This window comes from Budorcas taxicolor, chromosome 1 (genome assembly GCF_023091745.1).
Source record: "Budorcas taxicolor isolate Tak-1 chromosome 1, Takin1.1, whole genome shotgun sequence".
Taxonomy (NCBI): domain Eukaryota; kingdom Metazoa; phylum Chordata; class Mammalia; order Artiodactyla; family Bovidae; genus Budorcas; species Budorcas taxicolor.
This window is the reverse complement of record NC_068910.1, coordinates 67525419-67550488: the sequence shown is the minus strand read 5'-3', so window position 1 is coordinate 67550488 and position 25070 is coordinate 67525419. Positions and strand designations below refer to the sequence as shown.

The following is a 25070-nucleotide window of genomic DNA, read 5'->3' as shown; positions in this document are numbered from 1 at the left end:
CAGAACTCCTAATATTACCATGTTACAGACAAGAAAACTGACGCACAGGGGTTCAATCACTTGCCTGCGATCACACAGCCTAGCAGTGTAAGGATTCAAATTGAGAGGCTTAGTTTCAGAAGCTTTGCTTTAACTACTACATTTTTCTGCCTACAGACACTAAATTGTTATATACGGAGATAGTCAATACAGAAACACTTTGAAAATCAACGAGCCATGAAAACACTGAAATTTTAATGTGAAATACGGGAGCTGAACTCCTATGGATATTTGAAAGAACACTGAAGGAAAGAATAACTAGGACAGTTCCAGAATTTGTATAAAATTTCTGTATACAATTTATTTATAAATCCAGGTAACATTATTTGACTGAGTAACAAAATTATCCAAGGAACTAATAAGCTAACCTGAAAGCTTAAAAAAAATATGAAAAGTCCTGAAGAGAAAAAGAAAGAAAACATCAAAACACATACCTGCAATCCTGGTTGCTCCCAGAACAATGGGACAGATCCCCGGATTTGTATGAAGGAAGAAACAGAGTCATCTAAGTACACAACCTATAGAGAAAAGTACTGGGTAAAATACTTCCACAAAGTTGTTACCTCTACATCAGAAGACAAATCTACTAACAGTTATATCTCTTGACCAGCCTCTCATAAACAAATTATCCTAACAAAATAGTCAAAATAGGCCATAAATAAGCTGAATTTTTTTCAACTAGTGATAGTTCTACAAACATTAACCAAGAAAATAGTGAAAATATAAGCATTAGCATTACAACTTAAAAAAAAAGGAATCCTTTTGAATTCATTTAGTTGTTTTTCTTTACCTTTTTCTAATTTTTAAAAACTAATCTGAAGACTTAAACTGGATTGAGGGCAAGGCCTGAATTTACAATTACATAGTTACATAGCCAAAAATAATGTAACTTCTCGTTTTAGATGGTACTCAGCCTAACTTTAAGAGTTGAGTTTGAGTTAATTTCATCAAAACCCACTTTTCTTAAATTGTCTAGCTTTGTAAACGAAGATTTTCAATTCAAGGCACTGATGACGTCATGCTGATTAGAACAAATTGTTACTTCCTTGAAGAGCCATACCTAAAAAAGCTTGTTTTTGAGGATCCTTTCTTAAGGCTCGCAAGTAGCCAAGAGTAATCATAAAATGGCATTACAGATGTCAAAATGAGTTCTGAATCAAATAAAAATCTGCTTTGCAACTGTTCTTTGTGACTTCCCTCTAACACGTGAATTAAGCAAGATAAACACTATATACCTGTTCTGTTTCTACAAAATTGGCGACGTGACCATCATCATTTGTTCCCCGGACGTTAAACCTGGTCCCAGCTCGTTCACAGCTTAGTCTGGAAATGAGGCAAGCCTTTGCCTGTTTATGAGCAGCATAAATTGTTCTGATTTCTACTCCCCCACACATGAGGCGTAATAACCAGTCGTCACAATTCACACCGTAGTGCTTGAGATGCAAGTGCAAAGACTGATTCCTAACAGAAAAAGAAAGAACTGCATTAGCATGATGAGCACTCCCCAACACACTCCAGTATTCTTCCCTGGAAAATTCCATGGACATAGGAACCTGATGGGCTGCAGTCCACTGGGTCGCAAAGAGCTGGATGTGACTGCGCACTGAGCGATGAGCACATACACGCAGCACCTGCACAACACGGCGTGCGTTCTAAGACAGCGCCCCTGGGACTTCAGAGGCGCCAAAGGGAAGTCAACCTGCTTACACTCACTGTGCCAGGGACTGGCGGATAGGGCCAGACAGGGAGACCCTCGGACATGTGATCGGTGGGCCATGCAAAAGCAGCACATATTCGATGTTTTTACCATTGGGGCCCCATTTGTTATGTCTTTCTTCATAATGTATTTACCACTTGTTTCAAAAAGCGTTTCCACACACAACTCCAGGGAATTCATATATATATATATATATATATATATGGATTTTCTTAAGCCTTGACTTTTATAAGATTCCATTTTAATTAAATTTAAATAGTTACATGAGCTAGCAGTTACCACATTAATGCCTGTCTAGGGTTTTCCCAGCGCTTCAAATACTTCTATACTCTAGGTAACAGAGAGGGCCTACTTTCCAATCTTTTTCAGGGCAGAGAGTTCTCTTTAAATGAACACACAGAAAAACCTGATGATCAGAAAACAGATTAAAAGTGGAGTTGTCATGGCCAAAGTTGGGATGGGGGCTGGGGACCTGCCACACTGGCCATCTTTACATCCCTCTGCCTGCCTCAGGGGCTCTGCTGGAACCACTGCTGCTGCTAAGTTGCTTCAGTTGTGTCTGACTCTGTGCGACCCCATAGACGGCAGCCCACCAGGCTCCCCCGTCCCTGGGATTCTCCAGGAAAAAACATTGGAGTGGGTTGCCATTTCTTTCTCCAATGCATGAAAGTGAAAGGTGAAAGTGAAGTCGCTCAGTTGGTCCGACTCCTCGCAACTCCATGGTCTGAAGCCTACCAGGCTCCTCCATCCAAGGGATTTTCCAGGCAAGAGTACTGGAGTGGGTTGCCATTTCCTTCTCCAAAGGAAGGCTGGAGGCTGGAACCACAGGCCTCCCAAACTCCTCACCGAACCACCACCAAGTAAAATACGCTGTTGTGCAGAAAAACTTCCTCTCTGGGACTTGCAGATAATAAAGGCACCTTACAAAAGGGAAGTTGCTAGAATATTGAAGCTTGGTTCTCTGGGTTTTCAAACTACCAGTTTAAGAGGAAATCTTAAGTGCTTTGCACTATCTTGTCTTAAAGAGGTATAAAAACAATGGACAGCATTTTCTTGAAGGCTTAGAGTTGTTAAGAATCTACATCAATGCTGCTGGAGCAGTCTCCCCAGTCCCCATCACTTCAGGCTACGATGCAGGGGACAGCAAACGTGGTGGCCACCTGCAATCCTGATAAACCAGAGATAACCCCAGCTTCTCTTATCCATTCAAGAAAGCATACTGGAAAGTCAGCGAGTAGTAGGCTTACTCCTGGGATAACGTTAAATCCGATGAATATTACTAATTTAAAAACATGACTTCAGCTTCCACACTTTACTTATTATCTACCTTGATCTGATCTGGCAAAGCTCAAACTGGCTATGACCCAGTTTGTCCAGACACCACAGCTGAGGCCCAGATCATAGCAGAGGCAGGACAGACTGACTGTCCCCCATTTACATAGCAGTGGGAGCTCTGTGTTTGTTCAGAAAGAATTTCTCCCTCTGCTGTCAGTTTTCGTTTTTCTTCACAGTCAACGCCTTGCTGTTTTAATTCTATTTAAGTTTACACTCGACTCTCAACTGGCAGCAGCCTCAAATCCCCAGTGGAGTAAAACTACACGGGCTTTTGGGATAGGTGTTTGCCAGTCTCTGGCTCCAAAACTTATCTGGCTGTATCTTGGGAAATATTTCTACAAAGCTGCAAGGGTTTGCATAATGAATTCTAAAAGCTTTCCTTTTTCTATGCAAAGTGAAGCTCCAGACTCTAATCCTTAGCAAACCTTTAAAGACTATAAAGTGAGCAAAACTCACCTTTGGCATTTCAGCCTCCTCTTTGCTCAGCCTTGTTTCCAGCCCATAAACCTCAATCTGTTATCTAAATTGGCCCCCACCTCCACCCATAACTGAATGAAAAGATAAAAGAATTATTCCCACGGATTAAGCTTCGTGATATTCTTAACTGCTGGCCATTTAGCCAAAGCATCTGCACCTGCCTGGACTTCTGATTATGGCAGGGAAACTTTTCTCTCAATCTAAGAAATGTGGGGTTAGAAAGAGCAGAGGGAAGAAAGGTAAAGACAGCTGCCCTAAGAACGGCTGCAACACCATCACCTTCTTCAGAAACATCAGTGTCTCTTCCATCAGAAAAGTGCAGGGTTGACATGAGCAGAGGGGACTGCCGACTTATCTCTCCTACGCCCTCCCTTCCCCTCCGCCATCCTCTCACCCTCCGCTAGGCTCCAAGTCTCCAGCTACAGCGCTCTAAAGCCCCTTTTCCCTCTGCGCTCTTGGCTCCCCCATGCCACTCTGGGCCAAGACACTTCTATGGGAGCTATAAGCTACCAAGTTATTGCTCTAAATGTAGTTTCCAGTCCTAGCATTGCTGACTTTGAGCCCTCTGACCCCCAGGGCCTTCTCCAGGACCATTCAGGCAGACAGTGAAAGTGGGAGAGAGAGAAAGTATACAGTGGGGAACCCCCAGAGTCTGAATTACTGAGGGAAGCCGTGAGCACAGTCCTGGATTTTGACCTTATAATGTAGGTAAACAACTGAAATACAATTTGTCCGTTGTGTTAAGGAAAAAACTCAACAGCGATGCTGACTGTGGACAAGAGAATGACTACACTGGAGATCTGGTCTGTTCCAATAAAGTGATACCAATTACAGTCACATGGGTCCTGCTGCCCCATTAATGGATATCTACAATACAGCACCTTCTTGCATAATCCTGAAATATGTCACAGTTACCTACTTAAGTCTCATTTTATTACAGTACTAAACTTGATCCCAGCATACTACTTCCTTGTAGTCGGTTGCTCTTGAATCAAAATCATCTACTTACAACCTTCCAATTAAAAACAATAAGGGAATGCAGGCTTAGAAAGGCAAATGTTGCCAGAGATGAGATCTCAAACTAAGAACCATACATATGAGTAACACAATTCTATTATGATTAATTCCTTCCTGATTTAAAAATAAATATTTTAAATATATGTCTGAAATGGAAGGTCTGTCTAGATCAGGACGAGTAAATGGATTTCACATCACAGGACTACTTTAAAAAAATGATGGCAGATATCTGCTATGCTCCACTGAGGATCCCACAACAGTGAAGAGTGGTGTTCTCAATTGGAAGTGCCCACCGTTGCCAGCTCTAGAAATAACTGGTATGCCTTCCATGTTCCAGCTCACCCAGTGGCTGCACTGCACATGATCACAAGGGGAAACATAATACAAACTCACCAGAAAAATCTATTGTCAGTTGTGTGTTCTTGCAAGCTACGGTGGGCATTAAGACTCAGATCCAAACTGACTCCGGATGCAGACCATGCAAAATAAAAGTTTCCTGAATTTAAAACTTTTCGCACTTCCGAAATGCGATCCTCGTCCGAAGAATCAACTCGCAGTGATATAAATTCAGTGGAAGTAACTCGGAAAACTTCAGATTCTTGAATTTTTCCAACGGACATACATCCAGTGACTAGGACCAGATAATGTAACATAATATCACCTGCAAAAACCAAAGACTTAATGGGATGGGAAGTCCCAATATTCTACAAACGATTCAAAATTTCTTCCAACTTTCTTCTCGTGTCTCTGCCTTTTAAAATCTGACAGCATGGTTATTTTAAACTTATCACAGACATATTTAAGTTCACAACTAGATTTTGGCAGAAGTTGGGGAAAAAAAATCCTTGTTTAAATACATTTAGTATGATGAAACATTTAAACATTAACAGAATAATCTTACATTTATTAAATTATTCCTCTACTTAATCTAAAAGTGTGTTTTATCAAATTTTTAAAATGTAGGTGTTATCTTCCCTACCTTTCCTTTATGATTGTAAGAAGTTCAGACAAGACAATGAATTGAGAGTTCTTCATAAACAGTAAGGTTGAAAAAATGGCATTTAAATGTGAACTGCTGCTGCTGTTGCTGCTATGTGAAGAAAACGTCTTTGGTAACAATTTATAAAGTGATTTGGCTGACAAAAACTTTCATAGCGATTTTTTTCATCTAATTTTGATAAAAATCCTGTGCAGTGAGGTTGAAGGTGAAATTCAGCAGTGGTAAACTTTGAGCATGTGGGGGCTTGACATAGGCAGAATTGCCCTGCATCTTGGCTTCTCCACTACTTATTATATCAACCAACTTCATGTGTTAACATATGCAACGTGAGATATCCTCCCTTTAGAAAATAAAGATTAAGGGACTTCCCTGGCAGTCCAGTGGTTAAGACTCTGCTTCCAATGCAGGGATCCAAGTTTCGATCCTTGGTCAGGGAACTAAGATCCCACCTGCCACGAGGGGTAGCCAAAAAATAAATAAAAAAAGAAAATGAGATTAAAACAAATCTCATTGGACTGTGAGGATGATCCAGGACAATACTACTTAAGCGCTCCCAGGTGGCACAGTGGTAAAGAATCTGCCTGCCAATGCAGGAGATGCAAGAGAATCGGGTTTGATCCCTGAGTCGGGAAGATCCCCTGGAGGAGGAAATGGCAAGCCACTCCAGTATTCTTGCCTGAAATCCTATGGACATTAGAGCCTGGTGGGCTACAGTCCACGTCGTCACAAAGAGTCAACATGACTGAGTGACTGAGCACGCACGCACACACAGTGCTTTACGTGTGACAGGCATAACAAATGGCGCATCTCCATTGGACAAGACCAGCGCTCCTCAAAGTGCGATCCGTGAACTAGTTCAGTTACCAGTTCAGTGAGAACAGGTGCCTGCTCCAGAACAGAAAACTGCATCACTAAGTTCACTACTTGGTTTAGCTGACTTCTTTTTTTCTCCACAGTGAGACTTCATCAATGAAGGAAGCCATGTGTTGATTTGCATGACGGCGCCAGCTTCTTTTCTCATCCAGACCGCTAACAAAACAGCTCATGGAGTGTAACCTGTCTGTGGGCCACACTCTGAGTCACACTGTTGTAGAACTGGTGATCACAAATGTTACTTTGCAGCCCATGGTGACACTGAATGGCAGATAGGCTCAAGCTGAGATGTTCTGAGTATAAAACAGATGTGTTTTCCACCACAAACCAGGGGAAACAGTGTGTGTTCTAAGACATCGTTCCTTAAGTGCACTGAAGCAAAAAAAGAAAGGGCAATGCGCTTATTTTTCTCTTCTAACAATGTTACTGATCTCTTCAAGTGTTCAGACAGGACGCTGCCTCTGGAATTTAAAATCAGGAGAGCATAAGCATGTAGCATGGCTTTTCAGGGAACAATCACCTCAAGGTTAAGAGGCTTCTATACTCACAGATCAAATACAGAGTCTATGAAATCGTCTCTATCAATCTTCAAAATTACAAAAACAGAAATGAAAAAATAGATTGAACTGTATAGAATACTTACCAAGATTTAATCGTAAAACACCTAAAAGTCCATAGGCATCTAGAACTTTGGAGTATGCACCCTTGATTGCCTCTTTTTCTGCTGATGCTATTAAAAAAAAAAAAAAAAAAAAGCTTTAGTATAAGAAAAAGGACCTGAAACATCAGATTCGCTTTAGCTATAAAGCCAGAGTCTACCAAAATCTAAAGTCTGAATCTAAGTCTGATATTCTTAACATAAAAGTACTGCATAAAATCTTTTTTCGAACCTGTAACTTTGATAGTTTTTCCCAAAGAAGTAACGTTATTCCAGCACCATCTATTCATGAATCCATCCTCGCCTAATGATCCTGAAGTATCTTTAATAATATTCCTATCTTTTCGAGGTTGCTTTTGAATTTTCTCCACTGTCCCCTTGATCTGTTTAGCTAATCTTAATACGAGGAACACACTGTGTCCTGATATCCCTACAGGACAACACCCAACTCCTTAACAAGGACTCTTCCAGAATTTAGCCTCAACAGCCCTTCTGCTTCCGTCCTCATTATTCCCCTCCCTCCCCAGCCCAGCACCTTATGCCCCAGTCACATCAGACGCTCACTGTTGCCCAGACATGGCTTCCACGTCTCTGTGCCTTTGCACAGTGATCTGGCTTTCTGCCTGCAAGGCTTGACCCAACTTTTGCCTCTGGCCAAAACTGAACTCACCTTAGAAAAACACAGACACAAAGTCACTTTCTGAAAACCTTTATTTCTCTAAGCACAAGTCTTTCACAGAGCTCCCTCTCCATGTTGCCCAAACATTTAAAATACATTCATCATTTGTCTTTCTCATTAGCCAACCTGTTCCCTGAAGGTGGACCTCGAAGTCTATCTAATTCTTTAATCGCTGACACTTAGGACGGAGCTTGACACATGTAAGACTACTAACGCTTACATTATGAAAGTGAATGGCAATGCTTGACCACAAGAGTCAAGCACAGGGGCAGGGAAATCGTCAGTCTGGCCTTCGTCTGGATTTATTTCTTCTGCTATGACGTTAATGTCATCCACTAACAAATACAACCTACAGAACAATTGCCCTAAGACAGGCTGTGATGGTCATTCTTTTGAGAAAAAACAAAAACAAATCCTGAAGCTTTAAAGGAAAATCTTCTGAGTGCTTAGCAAACACACTTATTACAAATATGACCTTCTAAGGCCTACAAATCTGGAAAGACAGGAGCCTCTTTCTCGTTCCATCCTTTCCTTTCCAAAACTTCCCTTCTTCACTGCCTTCCCTAATCCACAGCCTACCCCACAGCTCCCAGTTCACCTCTCAGATGACTGGCTCACTCCTTATTTATCTTTTATCTCTTGTACTTTTCCCTTCTCTCATTTCTTCAAGATTTCCACATAAAATACAGTATTAATATAAGTATTCTAATATTATATTCTGATACAGTATCGCAGTATTGAATATGTTTTAACAATATGCATGTGTTCCACCTTACAAATGCTTGTAAGCAGATTCTTACAGTCTTCTCTGTTGATCTCTACTGCCAACAAAACAGCCATAGTCTCAGTCTACTGCTTTGCCTAACATCCCATAGTTCAGTTCAGTTCAGTCGCTCAGTCGTGTCCGACTCTTTGCGACCCCAGGAATCGCAGCACGCCAGGCCTCCCTGTCCATCACCAACTCCCGGAGTTCACTCAGACTCACGTCCATCGAGCCAGTGATGCCATCCAGCCATCTCATCCTCTGTCGTCCCCTTCTCCTCCTGCCCCCAATCCCTCCTAGCATCAGAGTCTTCTCCAATGAGTCAACTCTTCACATGAGGTGGCCAAAGTACTGGAGTTTCAGCTTTAGCATCATTCCTTCCAAAGAAATCCCAGGGCTGATCTCCTTCAGAATGGACTGGTTGGATCTCCTTGCAGTCCAAGGGACTCTCAAGAGTCTTCTCCAACACCACAATTCAAAAGAATAATTCTTTGGCGCTCAGCCTTCTTCACAGTCCAACTCTCACATCCATACATGACCACAGGAAAAACCATAGCCTTGACTAGACGGAACTTTGTTGGCAAAGTAATGTCTCTGCTTTTGAATATGCTATCTAGGTTGGTCATAACTTTTCTTCCAAGGAGTAAGCGTCTTTTAATTTCATGGCTGCAATCACCATCTGAAGTGATTTTGGAGCCCCCCAAAATAAAGTCTGACACTGTTTCCCCATCTATTTCCCATGGAGTGATGGGACCAGATGCCATGATCTTTGTTTTCTGAATGTTGAGCTTTAAGTCAACTTTTTCACTCTCCTCTTTCACTTTCATCAAGAGGCTTTTTAGTTCCTCTTCACTTTCTGCCATAAGGGTGGTGTCATCTGCATATCTGAGGTTATTGATATTTCTCCCGGCAATCTTGATTCCAGCTTGTGCTTCTTCCAGTCCAGCATTTCTCATGATGTACTCTGCATAGAAGTTAAATAAGCAGGGTGACAATATGCAGCCTTGACGTACTCCTTTTCCTATCTGAAACCAGTCTGTTGTTCCATGTCCAATTCTAACTGTTGCTTCCTGACCTGCACACAGATTTCTCAAGAGACAGGTCAGGTGGTCTGGTATTCCCATCTCTTTCAGAATTTTCCACAATTTATTGTGATCCACACAGTCAAAAGCTTTGGCATAATCAAGAAAGCAGAAATAGATGTTTTTCTGGAACTCTCTTGCTTTTTTGATGATCTAGCGGATGTTGGCAATTTGATCTCTGGTTCCTCTGCTTTTTCTAAAACCAGCTTGAACATCTGAAAGTTCACGGTTCACGTATTGCTGAAGCCTGGCTTGGAGAATTTTTAGCATTACTTTACTAGCCTGTGAGATGAGTGCAACTGTGCGGTAGTCTAACATTGCCTTTCTTTGGGACTGGAATGAAAACTGACCTTTTCCAGTCCTGTGGCCACTGCTGAGTTTTCCAAATTTGCCGGCATATTGAGTGTAGCACTTTCACAGCATCATCTTTCAGGATTTGAAATAGCTCAACTGGAATTCCATCACCTCCACTGGCTTTGTTCGTAGTGATGCTTTCTAAGGCCCACTTGACTTCACATTCCGGGATGTCTGGCTCTAGATGAGTGATCACACCGCTGTGATTATCTGGGTCATGAAAATCTTTTTTGTACAGTTCTTCTGTGTATTTTTGCCACCTCTTCTTAACATCTTCTGCTCCTGTTAGATCCATACCATTTCTGTCCTTTATTGAGCCCATCTTTGCATGAAATGTTCCCTTGGTATCTCTAATTTTCTTGAGGAGATCTCTAGTCTTTCCTATTCTGTTTCTTTGCACTGATCGCTGAAGGCGGCTTTCTTATCTCTTCTTGCTATTCTTTGGAACTCTGCATTCAGATGCTTGTATCTTTCCTTTTCTCCTTTGCTTTTCACCTCTCTTCTTTTCACAGCTATTTGTAAGGCCTCTCCAGACAGCCATTTTGCTTTTTTGCATTTCTTTTCCATGGGGATGGTCTTGATCCCTGTCTCCTGTACAATGTCATGAACCTCATTCCATAGTTCATCAGGCACTCTATCTATCAGATCTAGACCCTTAAATCTATTTCTCACTTCCACTGTATAATCATAAGGGATTTGATTTAGGTCATACCTGAATGGTAAGGCGGTTTTCCCTACTTTCTTCAATTTAAGTCTGAATTTGGTAATAAGGAGTTCATGATCTGAGCCACAGTCAGCTCCTGTCTTGTTTTTGCTGACTGTATAGAGCTTCTCCATCTTTGGCTGCAAAGAATATAATCAATCTGATTTCAGTGTTGACCATCTGGTGATGTCCATGTGTAGAGTCTTCTCTTGTGTTGTTGGAAGAGGGTGTTTGCTATGACCAGTGCATTTTCTTGGCAAAACTCTATTAGTCTTTGCCCTGCTTCATTCCACATTCCAAGGCCAAATTTGCCTGTTACTCCAGGTATTTCCTGACTTCCTACTTTTGCATTCCAGTCCCCTATAATGAAAAGGACATCTTTTTTGGGTGTTAGTTCTAAAAGGTCTTGTAGATCTTCATAAAACCATTCAACTTCAGCTTCTTCAGCATTACTGGTTGGGGCATACACTTGGATTACTGTGATATTGAATGGTTTGCCTTGGAAATGAACAGAGATCATTCTGTCGTTTTTGAGACTGCATCCAAGTACTGCATTTCAGACTCTTTTGTTGACCATGATGGCTACTCCATTTCTTCTGAGGGATTCCCGCCCGCAGTAGTAGATATAATGGTCATCTGAGTTAAATTCACCCATTCCAGTCCCTTTTAGTTCACTGATTCCTAGAATGTCGACATTCACTCTTGCTATCTCTTGTTTGACCACTTCCAATTTGCCCTGATTCATGGACCTGACATTCCAGGTTCCTATGCAATATTGCTCTTTACAGCATCAGACCTTGCTTCTATCACCAGTCACATCCACAACTGGGTATTGTTTTTGCTTTGGCTCCATCCCTTCGTTCTTTCTGGAGGTATTTCTCCACTGATCTCCAGTAGCGTGTTGGGTACCTACTGACGTGGGGAGTTCCTCTTTCAGTATCCTATCATTTTGCCTTTTCATACTGTTCATGGGGTTCTCAAGGCAAGAATACTGAAGTGGTTTGCCATGTATTCTGCATTAAAGTTCTTTCCTTTGTCTCGAAGCTCGTCTCCAGGGTTCTCCAGACAGCTCATCTTCCCTGCCTGCCTCACCTCTTTTCAGACCATCAACTCTTAGACTTCTTCCTGGTTACCCTACTTGTGCTGTTGAATGAGCTGTGCTCTGCTAGTTGGCAGCAGAGGCTAAGACTGAACGGTGTTCCAGTGGCTAAGACTCCTAAGCTCCCAATGCAGGGGGCCGGGGATCGATTCCTGGTCAGAGAACTAGATCCCATGTGGGGCAACCAAAAGTTCATGTGCCGCAACTAAAGATCTGGAATGCTGCAGCCAAATAAATAAATAAATATTAAAAAAGACTGAGTCAATCACTCAATTACCTGATGATGTCACAGTTCTTTAGTATGCTCTTTACTGTGGTGGGCCTTTATCTTTATCAAACCACCTGTATGAAGTGAGGGAGTGAGGACGATTTCACCAAGTTATGGGGATGTGAATTTCAGTCTTCATTCCTAGAGTCCTATCATTATTATTTGTTACACTATATATTTATAGAAGTTACTCCTAACATTCAATGACAAGGAACAGAGTTAGAAAATATCACAACACAATTTTTAATTTTAAAGTAATACAGGAACCCCTTCTCCCACATCTTGCCTTGTTACAATTACAAAATGTACAAAAGCAAACCTTAGAGAGGCCTGTTATTTCTTTGATGATAGAAGGCATGGTTTCCAGGGCAAATACTATTCTAGAGTTTACACGTTATATGCATTTCAAACACTACCACTAGTAGAGTAATATAGAAATTACCAGATATATCTATCAGTTTTATCACCAACCATTTAGGTTCAAATACCAGTAATAGGGTTAAAAAGAAAATATATTTTTAGTATTAAGTCATCACTTTCCCTCTGGAGACGGAAATGGCCACCCACTTCAGTACTTTTGCCTGGAAAGTCCCATGGACACAGGAACCTGGTGGGCTATAGTTCATGGGATCACAAAGAGTCAGACATGCCCAAACAACTAAGCATACACCTTCCCTTAGAAAAGACAAAGTCATTCTATAACTTAAATTACCATGCAACAAAATCTTCTCTCTTCTAATAATGCATAATAATTACCTTTTCAATAACTGTGCTCCAAATACATGAATCTACCCTGTTTTTCAGGCCCAGTGAAGACCCATCTATTAGACTGTCACCCGATTCAAACATGTGAACAAATGTCGTGCTGTTCAGGGAACAGGACACACACACAAACATACACAATTTAAATTAAAGTGTATATTCTTAACTAAAATAATGCTAGAGGAAAGAAAAACGATTCAAACAATAGATGAGATGTCATTTTCCCTGTCAGGAATTTTTTGGTTTCTTCTCAAAATATTAAATGAAATTTTAAATTACTTTTTAGAGTGACAAATATTTGACAGGAGGGAACAGGCTTGGGAAGGTTACTAATTTACTACCCTGCTATACTCCAACAGTCAGAGAAGGCAGCTTCATGAGGGAAGGGGCTTTGTCTAGTCCACTGGCCTGTGCCCGGTGGGCTAGCTCAGTGCCTGGCACCCAGGAGGAGTTCAGTAATTTATGTTCAGTGAACTGGTGAAGGCGATTTCAGAACCATATGAACATTTACCTCTAGATCCTTCCAAATTTATAAAAGAAAACCTAGTGTTTCCTTCTTAAATATCTTTACTCAAAAGGACAGTAGATGATAACCTGTTGTTTCATTTATGCTTCAAAGGTGTGGGGTAGAATGGAAGGAGGTCCTTCACAGGCTGTGAGTCCAGGGAGAGTAAGAAGGTGTCCCTGCTCATGGAGTTGAAGCCACAGGTGGGGAAAGAAAGACTCCATTTGAGGGGAGAGGCAGTGGGCAGGAGGTGATGAAGCCTGAGTGGAGTGAGGAGCGTAGTGTCCACCCAGGGATGGTGGGAATGGCCTGCGACGGGATGCTGGAGCTTGAGAGAGTAGAGAGGGCACAGTGCGTAGGACGGAGGCTCCAAGCAGGGTGCTGGAGCCCCGGTGGGGCAAAGAAGCCACCCGTGGGGTGGAGGAGGCTGTGGTGGCAACAGGAGAGTGGTTGGTTACACACAGGGGGACAGCCAAGAATCACGGAGCAGGTTTCTCACTGTCAGAGAAGGGCAGTACAAACACAGAGAGAAAACCAGAAAGGACACTGTGGTGCTGACTGGAGCTGGAGTCACCACTGTGGACTCAGTTTTCTAGAGAGACAGACAAAGACAGAAATGGGTGGGCACAATTATACTTTCACACACATAGACCCACTTGTGCTCAGTCGTGTCTGACTCTTTGCGACCCGTGAACTATAGCCCACCAGGTTCCGCTATCCACAGGATTTTCTGCTAAGAATACTGGAGTGGGTTGACATTTCCTCCTCCAGGGGATCTTCCAGGGATCAAATCCTCACTTCCTGTGTCTCCTGCCCTGCAGACGGATTATTCACCACTGAGGCAGGGGGAGACCCTTGCATATACATACATGCTTACACATTTTCCTTCACTATCAATTGACAGGACCTGTGATCAGCAATACTCAATAACAGACAACACAGTCGGCACTCAGATCTTGCTTTCTAATACATTCTCCACTAAAAGGAACTACGACTCTACGGAGAAATGCCTGATTCCAGGAGAATGGCAGGGACAAGACAAGGCTAGAACAAATCTTTGTGCCAGAAAGTACAGGAGTGTTCACAGAACAATGAAGGCACGTCACAAAAATACAGAAGCCAGCCTAAAGCGGCTTCTTCTACTGGCAAAATTTGGGACAATTTGAGCATCAAGACAAGTTTTAAGAGTAACAGATTATAAATCCCTGAATAAACCCATAAACTTAAAGTTTGAAGAGCAATGGGATCATACACAGTCTCAAACTACCTCACCTTCAAACACTTATTAATTATAAAGAAAAAAAGAGCTGGCCAGCAACGCCTGGCAGATACCACATCAACACAAGTTATCAAAGTGAACACCAACAGTAAATGGGACAAGTCAACACTGTGTCAGCTGACAGGATACAATGAAAAGCACACTGCTCTGTAATATTCCTGCCAACACCACATGACTCTGAACAGGAAGAACCATCAGACAAATTCTGAGTGAGGGACATTTCTACCAAACAACTGGCCCTCATCTTCAAAAGCCATAACATGTTACAGTCATAAATGTCAAAGACTGGGAAACTTCTCCACATCTAAGGATACTAAAGAGACACGGTAACTAAATATAATATACACAATTCAACTGGATCTTTTTGCTATGAAAGATATTGTTCAGACAACTAATGAACTAAAATAGAGTCTGAGGATTAGACAGCAGGTACCAATGTTCATTTTTTGACGGTTATCTGGTAGTTATGCAGGAGAATGCCTTTCTAGGAAATATTACAATAAAGCATTTAGGGGTAACAAATAAACCCTGTTTACCTCATGTTAGCAACTTAGTAGTCTCAAATAGTTCAAAAAAAAAAAAGTTCTTTTGTGCTGAACTTCAACTTTTCCATACATGTAACATTATTTAACATTTTTTTAATTTTAATGTAGCCAGCAAAAACAGCTGTTAGAAATACATGTGCATATTCCTAAATTAAGAAGTCTGTATCTCTAAATGGCATTAAGATAATTACTTATAATACAATTTTATTTCCTTCTCATATATGTATTTTTTAACTCAGGGGAAAAAAAAAGTTTCCCACATTTTATGAAACTCTATGAAATACTAAGAAATATATAATTGGGAGGGACCTGACTAAATTATTGTTCCATTTCTCTGATAATTTCTAGAAAACAATTTGAGAATCTCTACTATAAAAGAGATCACTTAAAATAGGAAAGCCATAACACTTTAAAATAATGTGTATAACCTTTAGATAAAACGCAGCGTTTGTCACGACTTTACTCAGTCCATCCCCATCTTTCTTGTCTGCTTAACACTCTACCCTCGCATCCCAGCTTCAGCCAAAACCAGTATGTGCTCGCCTCCTACAGGCTCCGTGTTCTCCCCCCGCAACCTTTTCCTTGTTCACAGCGTTCTTTCTATCCTGAATACTTGTTAGTCACTGGTCTATCTGGCTGTGCTGGGTCTTCCTTGCTGCAAAGGCTTTCCTCTAGTCTGGGCGAGTGGGGCCACCCTGCAGTTGCGGTGCGCAGGCTGCTATAGAGGTGACTTCTCTTGCTGCGGAGCCCAGGCTCTAGGCACACTGGCTCAGTAGCTGCGACCCGCAGGCTCCAAAGCACAGGCTCAGCAGACGTGGCGCACAGGCTTAGCTGCTCCTCAGCATGTAGGATCTTCCCAGATCGGGGCTCAAAACTGGTCTCCCGCACTGGCAGGCAGAGTCTTTACCACTGAGCCACCAAGGAAGCCCGTCACCTTTCAGTACCTAAGCAAAAATGCTGCTTTCTTCCTAAAGTTTTCCCTGCATACTCTGGCTGGAAGGAAATCTCTTGTCTACTAATAGCAACAGAAACTAGGTCTTACTGATTTATATCTCAACACGATAACCACCTAACCCAGAGCCTCTGAACACTGCAACTGTTGACTAGATTTTCATCTAACAGAAAAAAAAAAAAATTGAGAGGAACATTTCCTCTGAACTATCTGAGGCACTGTTCCCTGGGCTGCAGTCCTCATTTTGAAACAAATGAAACTTAACTCGCAAGAAAAAAAAAAAAAAGAGGTTTGGGTGTAAAAGGGAATGGTTTGCTAATTTTAAAATAATATGCAAAGAAGATAAACATTACATCTTAACACTGATAGCATTTGAAAACCTTCATCACTGAACTTTAACAATTCCTCACAGTAAAGTGTGGAAATTTCCGAATGTGATGTCTGTGGTGAGGGGTGAAGCAGAGGTGGGAAAGATGGGCACCGTTAGATGACTGCAAACCAGGTCTATGCTGTGGAGCACATTCAGTGGCAGAGGGGGCAGAGAGCTCAGAGGAAACTGAGAGGAGGAGCAGAGCTCAAAGTCCAGGAAGCGAGGTGGTGCAGACGTTCAGGCCGCTCATTCTCCAGGAAGTGCTGTCTTGCTGATAACAAGGTTCTCCACTGTGCTTTCCATGAGGCAAACAGACTGCTTTTTGTAAGAGAGGTGTTTTTTTCTCCCCTTTCCTCTTCATGTTGTTGCTATTAAACAAATGAAATGCTAGGAAAGTCAAGCCTTCCTTTTTACAAGTGACTGGTTTCTAACCACAAGTAGGTATGAATGAATGGCCAAGAAGCCCATTGTTTTCCAAGTCCTTGTGAGCCAATCAGGATCTTGAGCAGTTCAGCTGAAGTAAGAAGGCCCCACCTCTTCAGCTCACACATTAAGCAAGGAAAGTAAGTCAGAGCCCTGTTTCTGAAGTTACTGCTATGACACCTCAGGTGTCAACGGTATGTAACTCCATTCTTACTTTCTTTATTTTAAAAGGAAAAACTTGGGACTTCCCTGGTGGTTCAGTGGTTAAGACTCTGTGTTTCCAATGCAGTGGGGCACAGGTTCAATCCCGCGTTGGGGAACTAAGATTCCACAAGCCATGTGGCCATAAATAAATTAAAAAAAATTTTTTTAAAGGCAAAACTTTTCTTCTCATGTTTGAAACAATCTTTCATTCATGCTTTAAATCTTAGTCTTCACTCTAAATACAAATGTGCATTTTCAGAGAACACAGAGCTACCTTCACTGTAAATTTATAACTTTAGTTACATTTTTAAATATAATCTCATATCATTAGGGTTGATTATCTGAAGGCCCTAGGATTCTATTCCTACTGAATATACAAACAGGAATCAGGTCACAGAAAAGAATTTAAAGCAAATAAAATATGTGCTATATACACGTACTCTCCAAAAAATATTTAAGGATGAAATATATTGCTAATATTCTGTCATAAATCTTTTGCTTATTTCTCATACAAAAACAGTCCTTTTCACCTGATGGGGCTTCCCAGGTGACTCAGTGGTTGTGGCCTCGCAGTTGTGGCACATGGATGGAACTTGTGTCCCCTGCATTGGCAGGCAAATTCTTCACCACTGAGCCACCACGGGAGCCCCTGTCAAAGTCATAGTTGGAGGATCATAAGCTTGCCTTCACCTACCATCGGAGGAGTAGTTAGGAAGTATTTAAAACTACCAAAGCCATGAGCTAGTGATGTCCTACAACTGTAGTCATTACCTTCACTCTGAGGGTGTTTCACAGTTTTTGAATTGAACAAATTAATGTCTGAAGGTAGACCTAATCTACATTTCCTATTTAAGCTACAGGAAAGTAATGAAAATAGAAGCTATAAACCTATATATAGCTTTACAGACTCTTTGATTTCTTTATAGACTACAGAAAACACTCAGTGTATAAATACTTCAATTGTTCTCTATCAAAATTTAACCTACCAATTATTTTCTATCACAATATTCTACACCTTTTCTGTTCGACTGGCTTACTTTTATGGTACTATGTCATATGACATGACTGGCATTACTCAGCATTGTTGGTGTTATACCTCTCTTTTCAAATGAGAATTTATGGCAAATAATGAAACATAGGTACCCAGAAAAACAAATATTGTATACCAACACATATATATGGGATCTAGAAAGATAGTACTGATGAACCTATTTGCAGAGCAGCAATGCAGACACAGACACTGAGAACAGACTGATGGACAGGGCTGTGGGGAGGAAGGAGAGGTTGAGATGTATGGAGAGTAACATGGAACATATGTTACCATATGCAAAATAGAGAGCCAATGGGAATTTGCTGTATGACGCAGGGAACTGAAACTGGGGCTCAATAACAACCTAGAAGGGTGGCAGGGGGAAGGAGGTGGGAGCGATGCTCAAGTGGGAGGGGACATGGGTAAACCTACGGCTGATTCAGGCTGATATTTGGTAGAAACCAACACAATATTATAAAGCAATGATCTTTCAATTGAAACTAAATAAACTTTTAAAAAAGATCAGGTACAGAAATTCAGATGAAAACAATCATATACCTATTTCTTGACTCTCGTGAGTTATGAGTATAAATAGAGGCTTAATAAACAGGATAATTGTGACATGGTGGTCACACCCGCCTTGCTAACTCCACCATCTGAATGCAAAGAAGCAAAATTAGATCTTATTATCTAAGATCATCAGACAATTTCAAGTGTCATTTCTTGAACCTGCAAGGACTTCCTTTCTCCTCTTGCGGGGATGGCATTCAGGATGGCGCAGCATCTGACATACCATCGTAGGCTGCCCTACAATACCGCCTCTAACAAAACCAGGCTGTCCCGAACCCCTGGTAACAGAATTGTTTACCTTTATACCAAGAAGGTTGGGAAAGCACCAAAATCTGCATGTGGTGTGTGCCCAGGCTGACTTAGAGGTGTTCGTGCTGTGAGACCTAAAGTTCTCATGAGGTTGTCTAAAATGAAGAAACATGTCAGCCAAGCCTATGGTGGTTCCATGTGTGCTAAACGTGTCCGTGACAAGATCAAGCACACTTTCCTTACTGAGGAGCAGATCGTTGTGGAAGTGTTGAAAGCACAAGCACAAGCAGAGTCAGAAAGCTAAATAAAAAATGAAGCATTTTTGAGTAATAAAAAAAACTGTCATTTCTTTAAAAACTTACATGGTATTTCTGAAGATTACATTTAAATGTAGATTCCTCTAACTTCTGATGAATTACAATGTGAAAAGTTAAGTCGCTCAGTCGTGTCCGACTCTTTGCAACCCCATGGACTGTAGCCCACCAGGCTCCTCCGTCCATGGGATTCTCCAGGCAAGAATACTGGAGTGGGTTGCCATTTCCTTCTCCAGGGGATCTTCCCAACCCAGGGATCAAATCCAGGTCTCCCGCATTAGAGGCAGACACTTTAACCTCTGAGCCACCAGGGAAGCCCTCAAGCTAAATAATTACACTACTCAGTGAAGATCCTGCCATCCAAAGTCAACATTCTGCTGTGGCTCAAGCTTTCCAGGTGGGAACAGATGTCCTTCCTTAGCTGATTCAGAAGACCAAGCTGAAGAAAGCCGGTAAGAATATGAAAACAAGATGACAAATAGGCATACCCTGCCTAGAATCACAATTTGCCTGAGGTTGCATGCACCGCAGTTTGTGGTTGGCTTATTTGCATGCAGGCAGAGAGCCTCAAGTCAGAGGATCCTCGAGGTCTGCAGGCGAAGCTACTCATTTCCAGAAGAAAAAGACTAGAGGTTAAGAGATTCATCTAAGATCATGTAAGCAGCTGGCAGGAAAGCCTCCTTCCATTTTATCATACATAAAGAAAAAAATTATTTGAAAAAAAGAAAGGTTTTCTTTGTACTGTTAAATAACTAAACTTTCAGCTGAAAGATAACCCACTGTCCAAATTAGGGTGTTCTATATAAATTATACTTCCCAATCTTAGTAACCTTTCAAAATAACCTTTCACTCATTGGTGCAATAAGTCTGTACTGAATGCCTATTCCAGGAATAAAAAAAGTCAGTGCCCTAATACCTTCCATTGGGAAGCAGGCATTATATAATCACACAAGTGCAAAATTATATTAAGTACAATGATGGAGTTCCAATAGACTGCAACATGAGAACCTAATTTAAAATTGTTTGTTGCCTGCCTGCCTGCCTGCCTGCCTGCCTGTGGAAGTGACCTTTTAGTTGGTATCTGAAGAATAAACAGGAAGTTAGACACATGAAGAGCAGAGGTAAGAGTGTTCCAGGAACATCCATATACCTTAAGACCAGAAATTTCATTCCTAAGAATATCCAACAGAAATGTTAAAGTATGTGCACCGAAAGACATGTAGAAGGATGTTCATACTAGAGTCATCTGTAATAGCAAAAATTGAAAATAAAGCCAATGTCAGCAGAACACCAGAACATTCATGCAATGGAATACTACATAGCAATGAAAATGAATAAACTACTGCTACACGCTACCACAAGCAGGATCTCCCATATTTAACACTGAATGAAAGAAGCTGGGTGCAGGAGAATACTTGCTGAATGATTTCATTTATGTTAAGTTGGAAACCAGACAGAACTAATCTATGATGCAAGAAATCGTGCAGTTATGATCTCTGCATATCATGGTGGAGATAATAATTGGAAAGGAGAGCCAGCAATAATGTTCTAGTTCTCAATCTGGTAATGGTAACATTAATATGTTCACTCTGTAATAAGTCAGCAAGTCGAACATTTATGTACTTTTCCACATGTGTGAACAAGTTTATTTTTAAAAATAAAATCTTGAGCAGAAGCAACAGCATATGTGAAGACCCTGAGACCAGAAAGAATTTGAGACATTCAGAACTTAAAAAAGGGCCAATGTGGCTGGAAGGCAGAAACCAAGAGTCAGCACAGTATAAAAGTGAAGAGGGAGGCAGGGGCTCCATTTCACTGCAGGTCATTTTAAAGACTTTGGATTTCAAGTTCAGTGGCCAACCACTGAAGGGTATTAAGCAGGCGAATAATAAGATCTAAATTGTGTATTTAAGACTTCCCTGGTGGTCCAGTGGTTAAGAATCCACCTGCCAATGCAGGGCTCAAGAGTTCCCTGTGCTAGGAAGATTCCAAGCGCCATGGGGCGACTGAACCCATGCGCCAAGACCGTGGCCTGCACGTCTAGAGCCCGTGCCCCGCAACACAACAGGCCCTGCTTGCTATAACTAGAGGAAACCCAGGCGCAGCAACAAAGACCCAGCGCAGCCAAAATAAACAGACTTTAAAAGTAAACTGCACATTTAAAAATGCTGAAGAGTTGGGTGGGGAGAGTGGAAGCAGGGAGACCGGTTAAGGAGGCAATTATAATAGTCCATGAAAAAGAATGCAGTGGCATTACTGGTGTAAAACCAGCTGAAATGGTAAACTGCATGGATTCTCAATGAAATTAGGAGGTTGAGTTGACTGGATTTGGTAACAGAGTGAATGTGTAAAACGAGAGTGACGGAGGGGTAGAGGGTGATTCTTAAATTCTGGTTTAAACAGCCAGGTGGATGGAGGGCACCTTCCCGAGTAAAGAAGACTGAAGGAAGAGAAGGTCTGAAGGAACGCAGCGGTCAAGGTGGCCATCAACCCAGTACCTGCATCAACCCTTCCTTACTATGTAGCACCCTGCTGGTGGGGGCTTTATGGGAACTCAGACAACTACAGACAGTTCTGTCTTCTGTTGCCGATCATCTGTCTGACCCAAGCAGCCCTGCTGGCCCTACAGACAGAGCACATGGTTCAGGAATGGACACAAAATTACACAAGGGGGAAGTGCATTTTTCATTTTTTAGGTTCTAACCCATTTTCTCAGTCTAAAAAGGTTGGATCTCAACTGTGCCATCCACAATCAGTAATTATTCTACCCAGCTCTCTATCAATCCCACACAGTGGTGTAACATCTACACATCTGGTAACTACATTTCTACGCCATTCTCCAACGTCATTTCCCTAGCGTTGACCAAGACAGACCACCAACAAGCACTAATGTACCAGCAGCTAGGAATTTACTTAATGATTCATCCTGCCTATGCTTAGAATATGAACCACAGGATATTAAAAGACTTTGTTTATCTACATTTCAGTAAGGTAGTCAACAGACTACAGTAATCCTATGGTCTGTTGCTGTTTAGTTGCTAAGTTGTGTCCACAACTCTTTGGTGACCCCATGGACTGTAGCCCACCAGGCTCCTCTGTCCACAGGATATTGCAGGCAAGAATGCTGGAATGGGTTGCCATTTCCTTCTCAGGGGATCTTCAAGACCTAGGGATCGAACCCACGTCTGCTGCTTGGCAGGCGGATTCTTTACCACTAAGCCACCTGGAAACCCCATCCTACGGTCTTCAGCACAGTTCAGTGGCTCGGTCATATCCGGCTCTGTGCCCCACGGCCTGCAGTGCGCCAGGCTGCTCTTGTTACGGTGCATGGGCTGGGCTCTAGAGTGTGCTGGCTCTCCAGTCTTGGTGCACAGGCTTACTTGCCCTACTGAACGTGGGATTTTAGTTCCCCAACCAGGAATCAAATCCTCATCCCCTGCACTGGCAGACAAACTCTTAACCACTGGACTACTAGGGAAGTCCCTCTTTTCACTTTTAACTGACTTAAGTTATCTCAGAATCATCTAGGAGTGTAAAGGGCACATACATTCTTTCAACCTGAAATGTGGGAGTAATTAAATAGTGTCCAGTTGACGAGGGAGAGTTAATGCACCTCTCCAAATGCACTCACAGTAATTCTATTAGTTCAGTGGCTACAAAATGTATGCCAACATGAATGCTCTGCTCATACTGTGTAACACCACAGAGAGATAACAGTGGCTTACATTATAGGCAAACAGGCAAAACCTATTTTAGTGGAAAAAGATAAAACACAAATTCTTATTAACAACTATTAAAAACCTCAAGCAACTCTGTCACCATTAAAACATGATACAGAATTTTTGTAAGCCTCCTCCTGACACTCTACTCACAAGGCTAACCCCAACTGCACAAATCCATTCCACTCTTTCTGCATCTTTCAAGTTTAGAGTTTAAACATAACTAAGTAACAAAATGGGCTTCCCTGGAGGCTCAGGTGGCAAATAATCTGCCTGCAATTCAGGACACGTGTGTTTGATCCCTGGGTCCGGAAGATACCCCCTTGAAGGAAATGGCAACCCACTCCAGTATTCTTGCCTGGAAAATTCCACAGAGAGAGGAGCCTGGAGGGCTACAGTACATGGGACCACAAAGAATCAGACACAACTAAGCAAATAACACACACATACACATATATACACAAGTAACAAAACTGACTCAGTCTTTATAACCTCAGAATTTCTGAAAATACTGGCACTAGATATAAAGAAAAGCAATACTAATCTAAACCGCTATTCATATAACTAGCTCACTTTGTTTTGGCTTTTGAACATCTAAAAAGTCTTTATATCACCTTTCTTTGTGATGGAGTACAGAATTCTAGATGGACAGGTTTGGGGTTTTGTTTTTTTTCATTATTGTTCTGTTTTTTCCATTTCAGCATATTAAAGATCTAGCTCTTTCTCCTCCGGGTTGGACCGTTTCTTTTTTCTTTTTTTGAGTCATGCTGCACAGCATGTGGGATCTTAGCTGCTCATCCAGGGGCCGAATCCACATCCCCGGCACTGGAAGCGTGGAGTCTTAACCACTGGACCACCAGGTAGTCCCAGGTTGAATTGCTTCTAAAGAAACATCTATCATGATTCGTATCTTCATTCTTCTACACGTCTTTTTTCTTTCTTGGATTATTTTTAGGATTTTTCAGTCACTGGTTTTAGGCAATTTGACCATGTGTAGTTCTTTCTCTTCATGTTTCTTCTGCTTATGGTTCATTTAGCTTCTAGGATCTGTGGATTTATAGTTTTCATCAACTTTGGAAAATTATCAGCCACAATTTCTTCAAATATTTCCCGGCTCCACCCCTCCCTTCTAGGATTCCAACTATGTATACTTGCGTGTGTGCTCAGTCCCTTCATTCATATCCGATTCTTTGCGACCCCAGGAACTGCAGCCCGCCATGCTCCTCTGTTCATGTGATTCTCCAGGCAAGAATACTGGAGTGGGTTGCCAATCCCTCCTCCAGGGGATGTTCCCAACCCAGGGATCAAACCTGAACCTCGTGCGTCTCCTGCATTGGCAGGCAGGTTCTTAACCAGCTGAGCCATCAGGGAAGCCCATGTGTATATATCGGGCCACTTGAGACTGTCCCACAGCCCTCTGACGTTCTGTTTATCTATTAAGTCTTTTTTCCCATGTTTCATTTTGAGTTGTCTATTATTGCATCTTCAAATCTGTCACTCATTTATTCTGCAGAGTCTAATCTATTAATCCCCATCAGTGTATTTTTTTCGTTTCAGACACTGTGTTTTCATTTCTGGAAGTCTGATTTGGGTCTCTCACATTTTTTATACCTCTCCTTAACATGCTCATTCTTTCCTGTGTTCCTGAACATATGGAGTATATTTATAATAACTGTTTTAATGTTCTTATTAATTTGAGCATCTGTTTCTACAGATTGACTTTTCTCCTTGTTATGTGGCATATTTTTCTTGCTTCTTTGCATGCAGGGTAATTTTTAATTGAATGCCAGACACTGTGAAATTTACAGGGTTGAATGCTGGATATATGTATATACATTTTGTGTTCCTGTGAACAGTGCTAAACTGTGTTCTGTGATACAGTTGAGCTATTTGGAAATTATTTGCAAACAGTTTGATCCCTTTGGGTGTTGCTTTGAAGCCTATTGGGCAGGACCAGAGCAGCATGTGGTCGAGAGCTACTTGGCCCCACTAATGAAGCAATATATACCCCTCTTGCGGTGCTCAAACCAAACAGCTTTCTCCATTCTGGCTGTTTGGACCATGACCTATTCCCAGACCTGGGT

The 25070-nt window shown here is 41.7% G+C and overlaps 1 protein-coding gene across 1 annotated transcript in view; it reads right to left on the bottom strand.

The window, feature by feature from the left end:
• Positions 1 to 25070, bottom strand: part of SYNJ1 (synaptojanin 1) — a 92426-nt gene that overhangs the window by 57768 nt on the left and 9588 nt on the right. The window contains exons 3-6 of the mRNA XM_052650552.1: positions 7102 to 7188; positions 4979 to 5246; positions 1275 to 1500; positions 474 to 557 (exon numbers count right to left, since the gene is read on the bottom strand). Coding sequence (XP_052506512.1) covers positions 474 to 557; positions 1275 to 1500; positions 4979 to 5246; positions 7102 to 7188 — 665 coding nt within the window. The remainder of the gene's footprint in view (positions 1 to 473; positions 558 to 1274; positions 1501 to 4978; positions 5247 to 7101; positions 7189 to 25070) is intronic.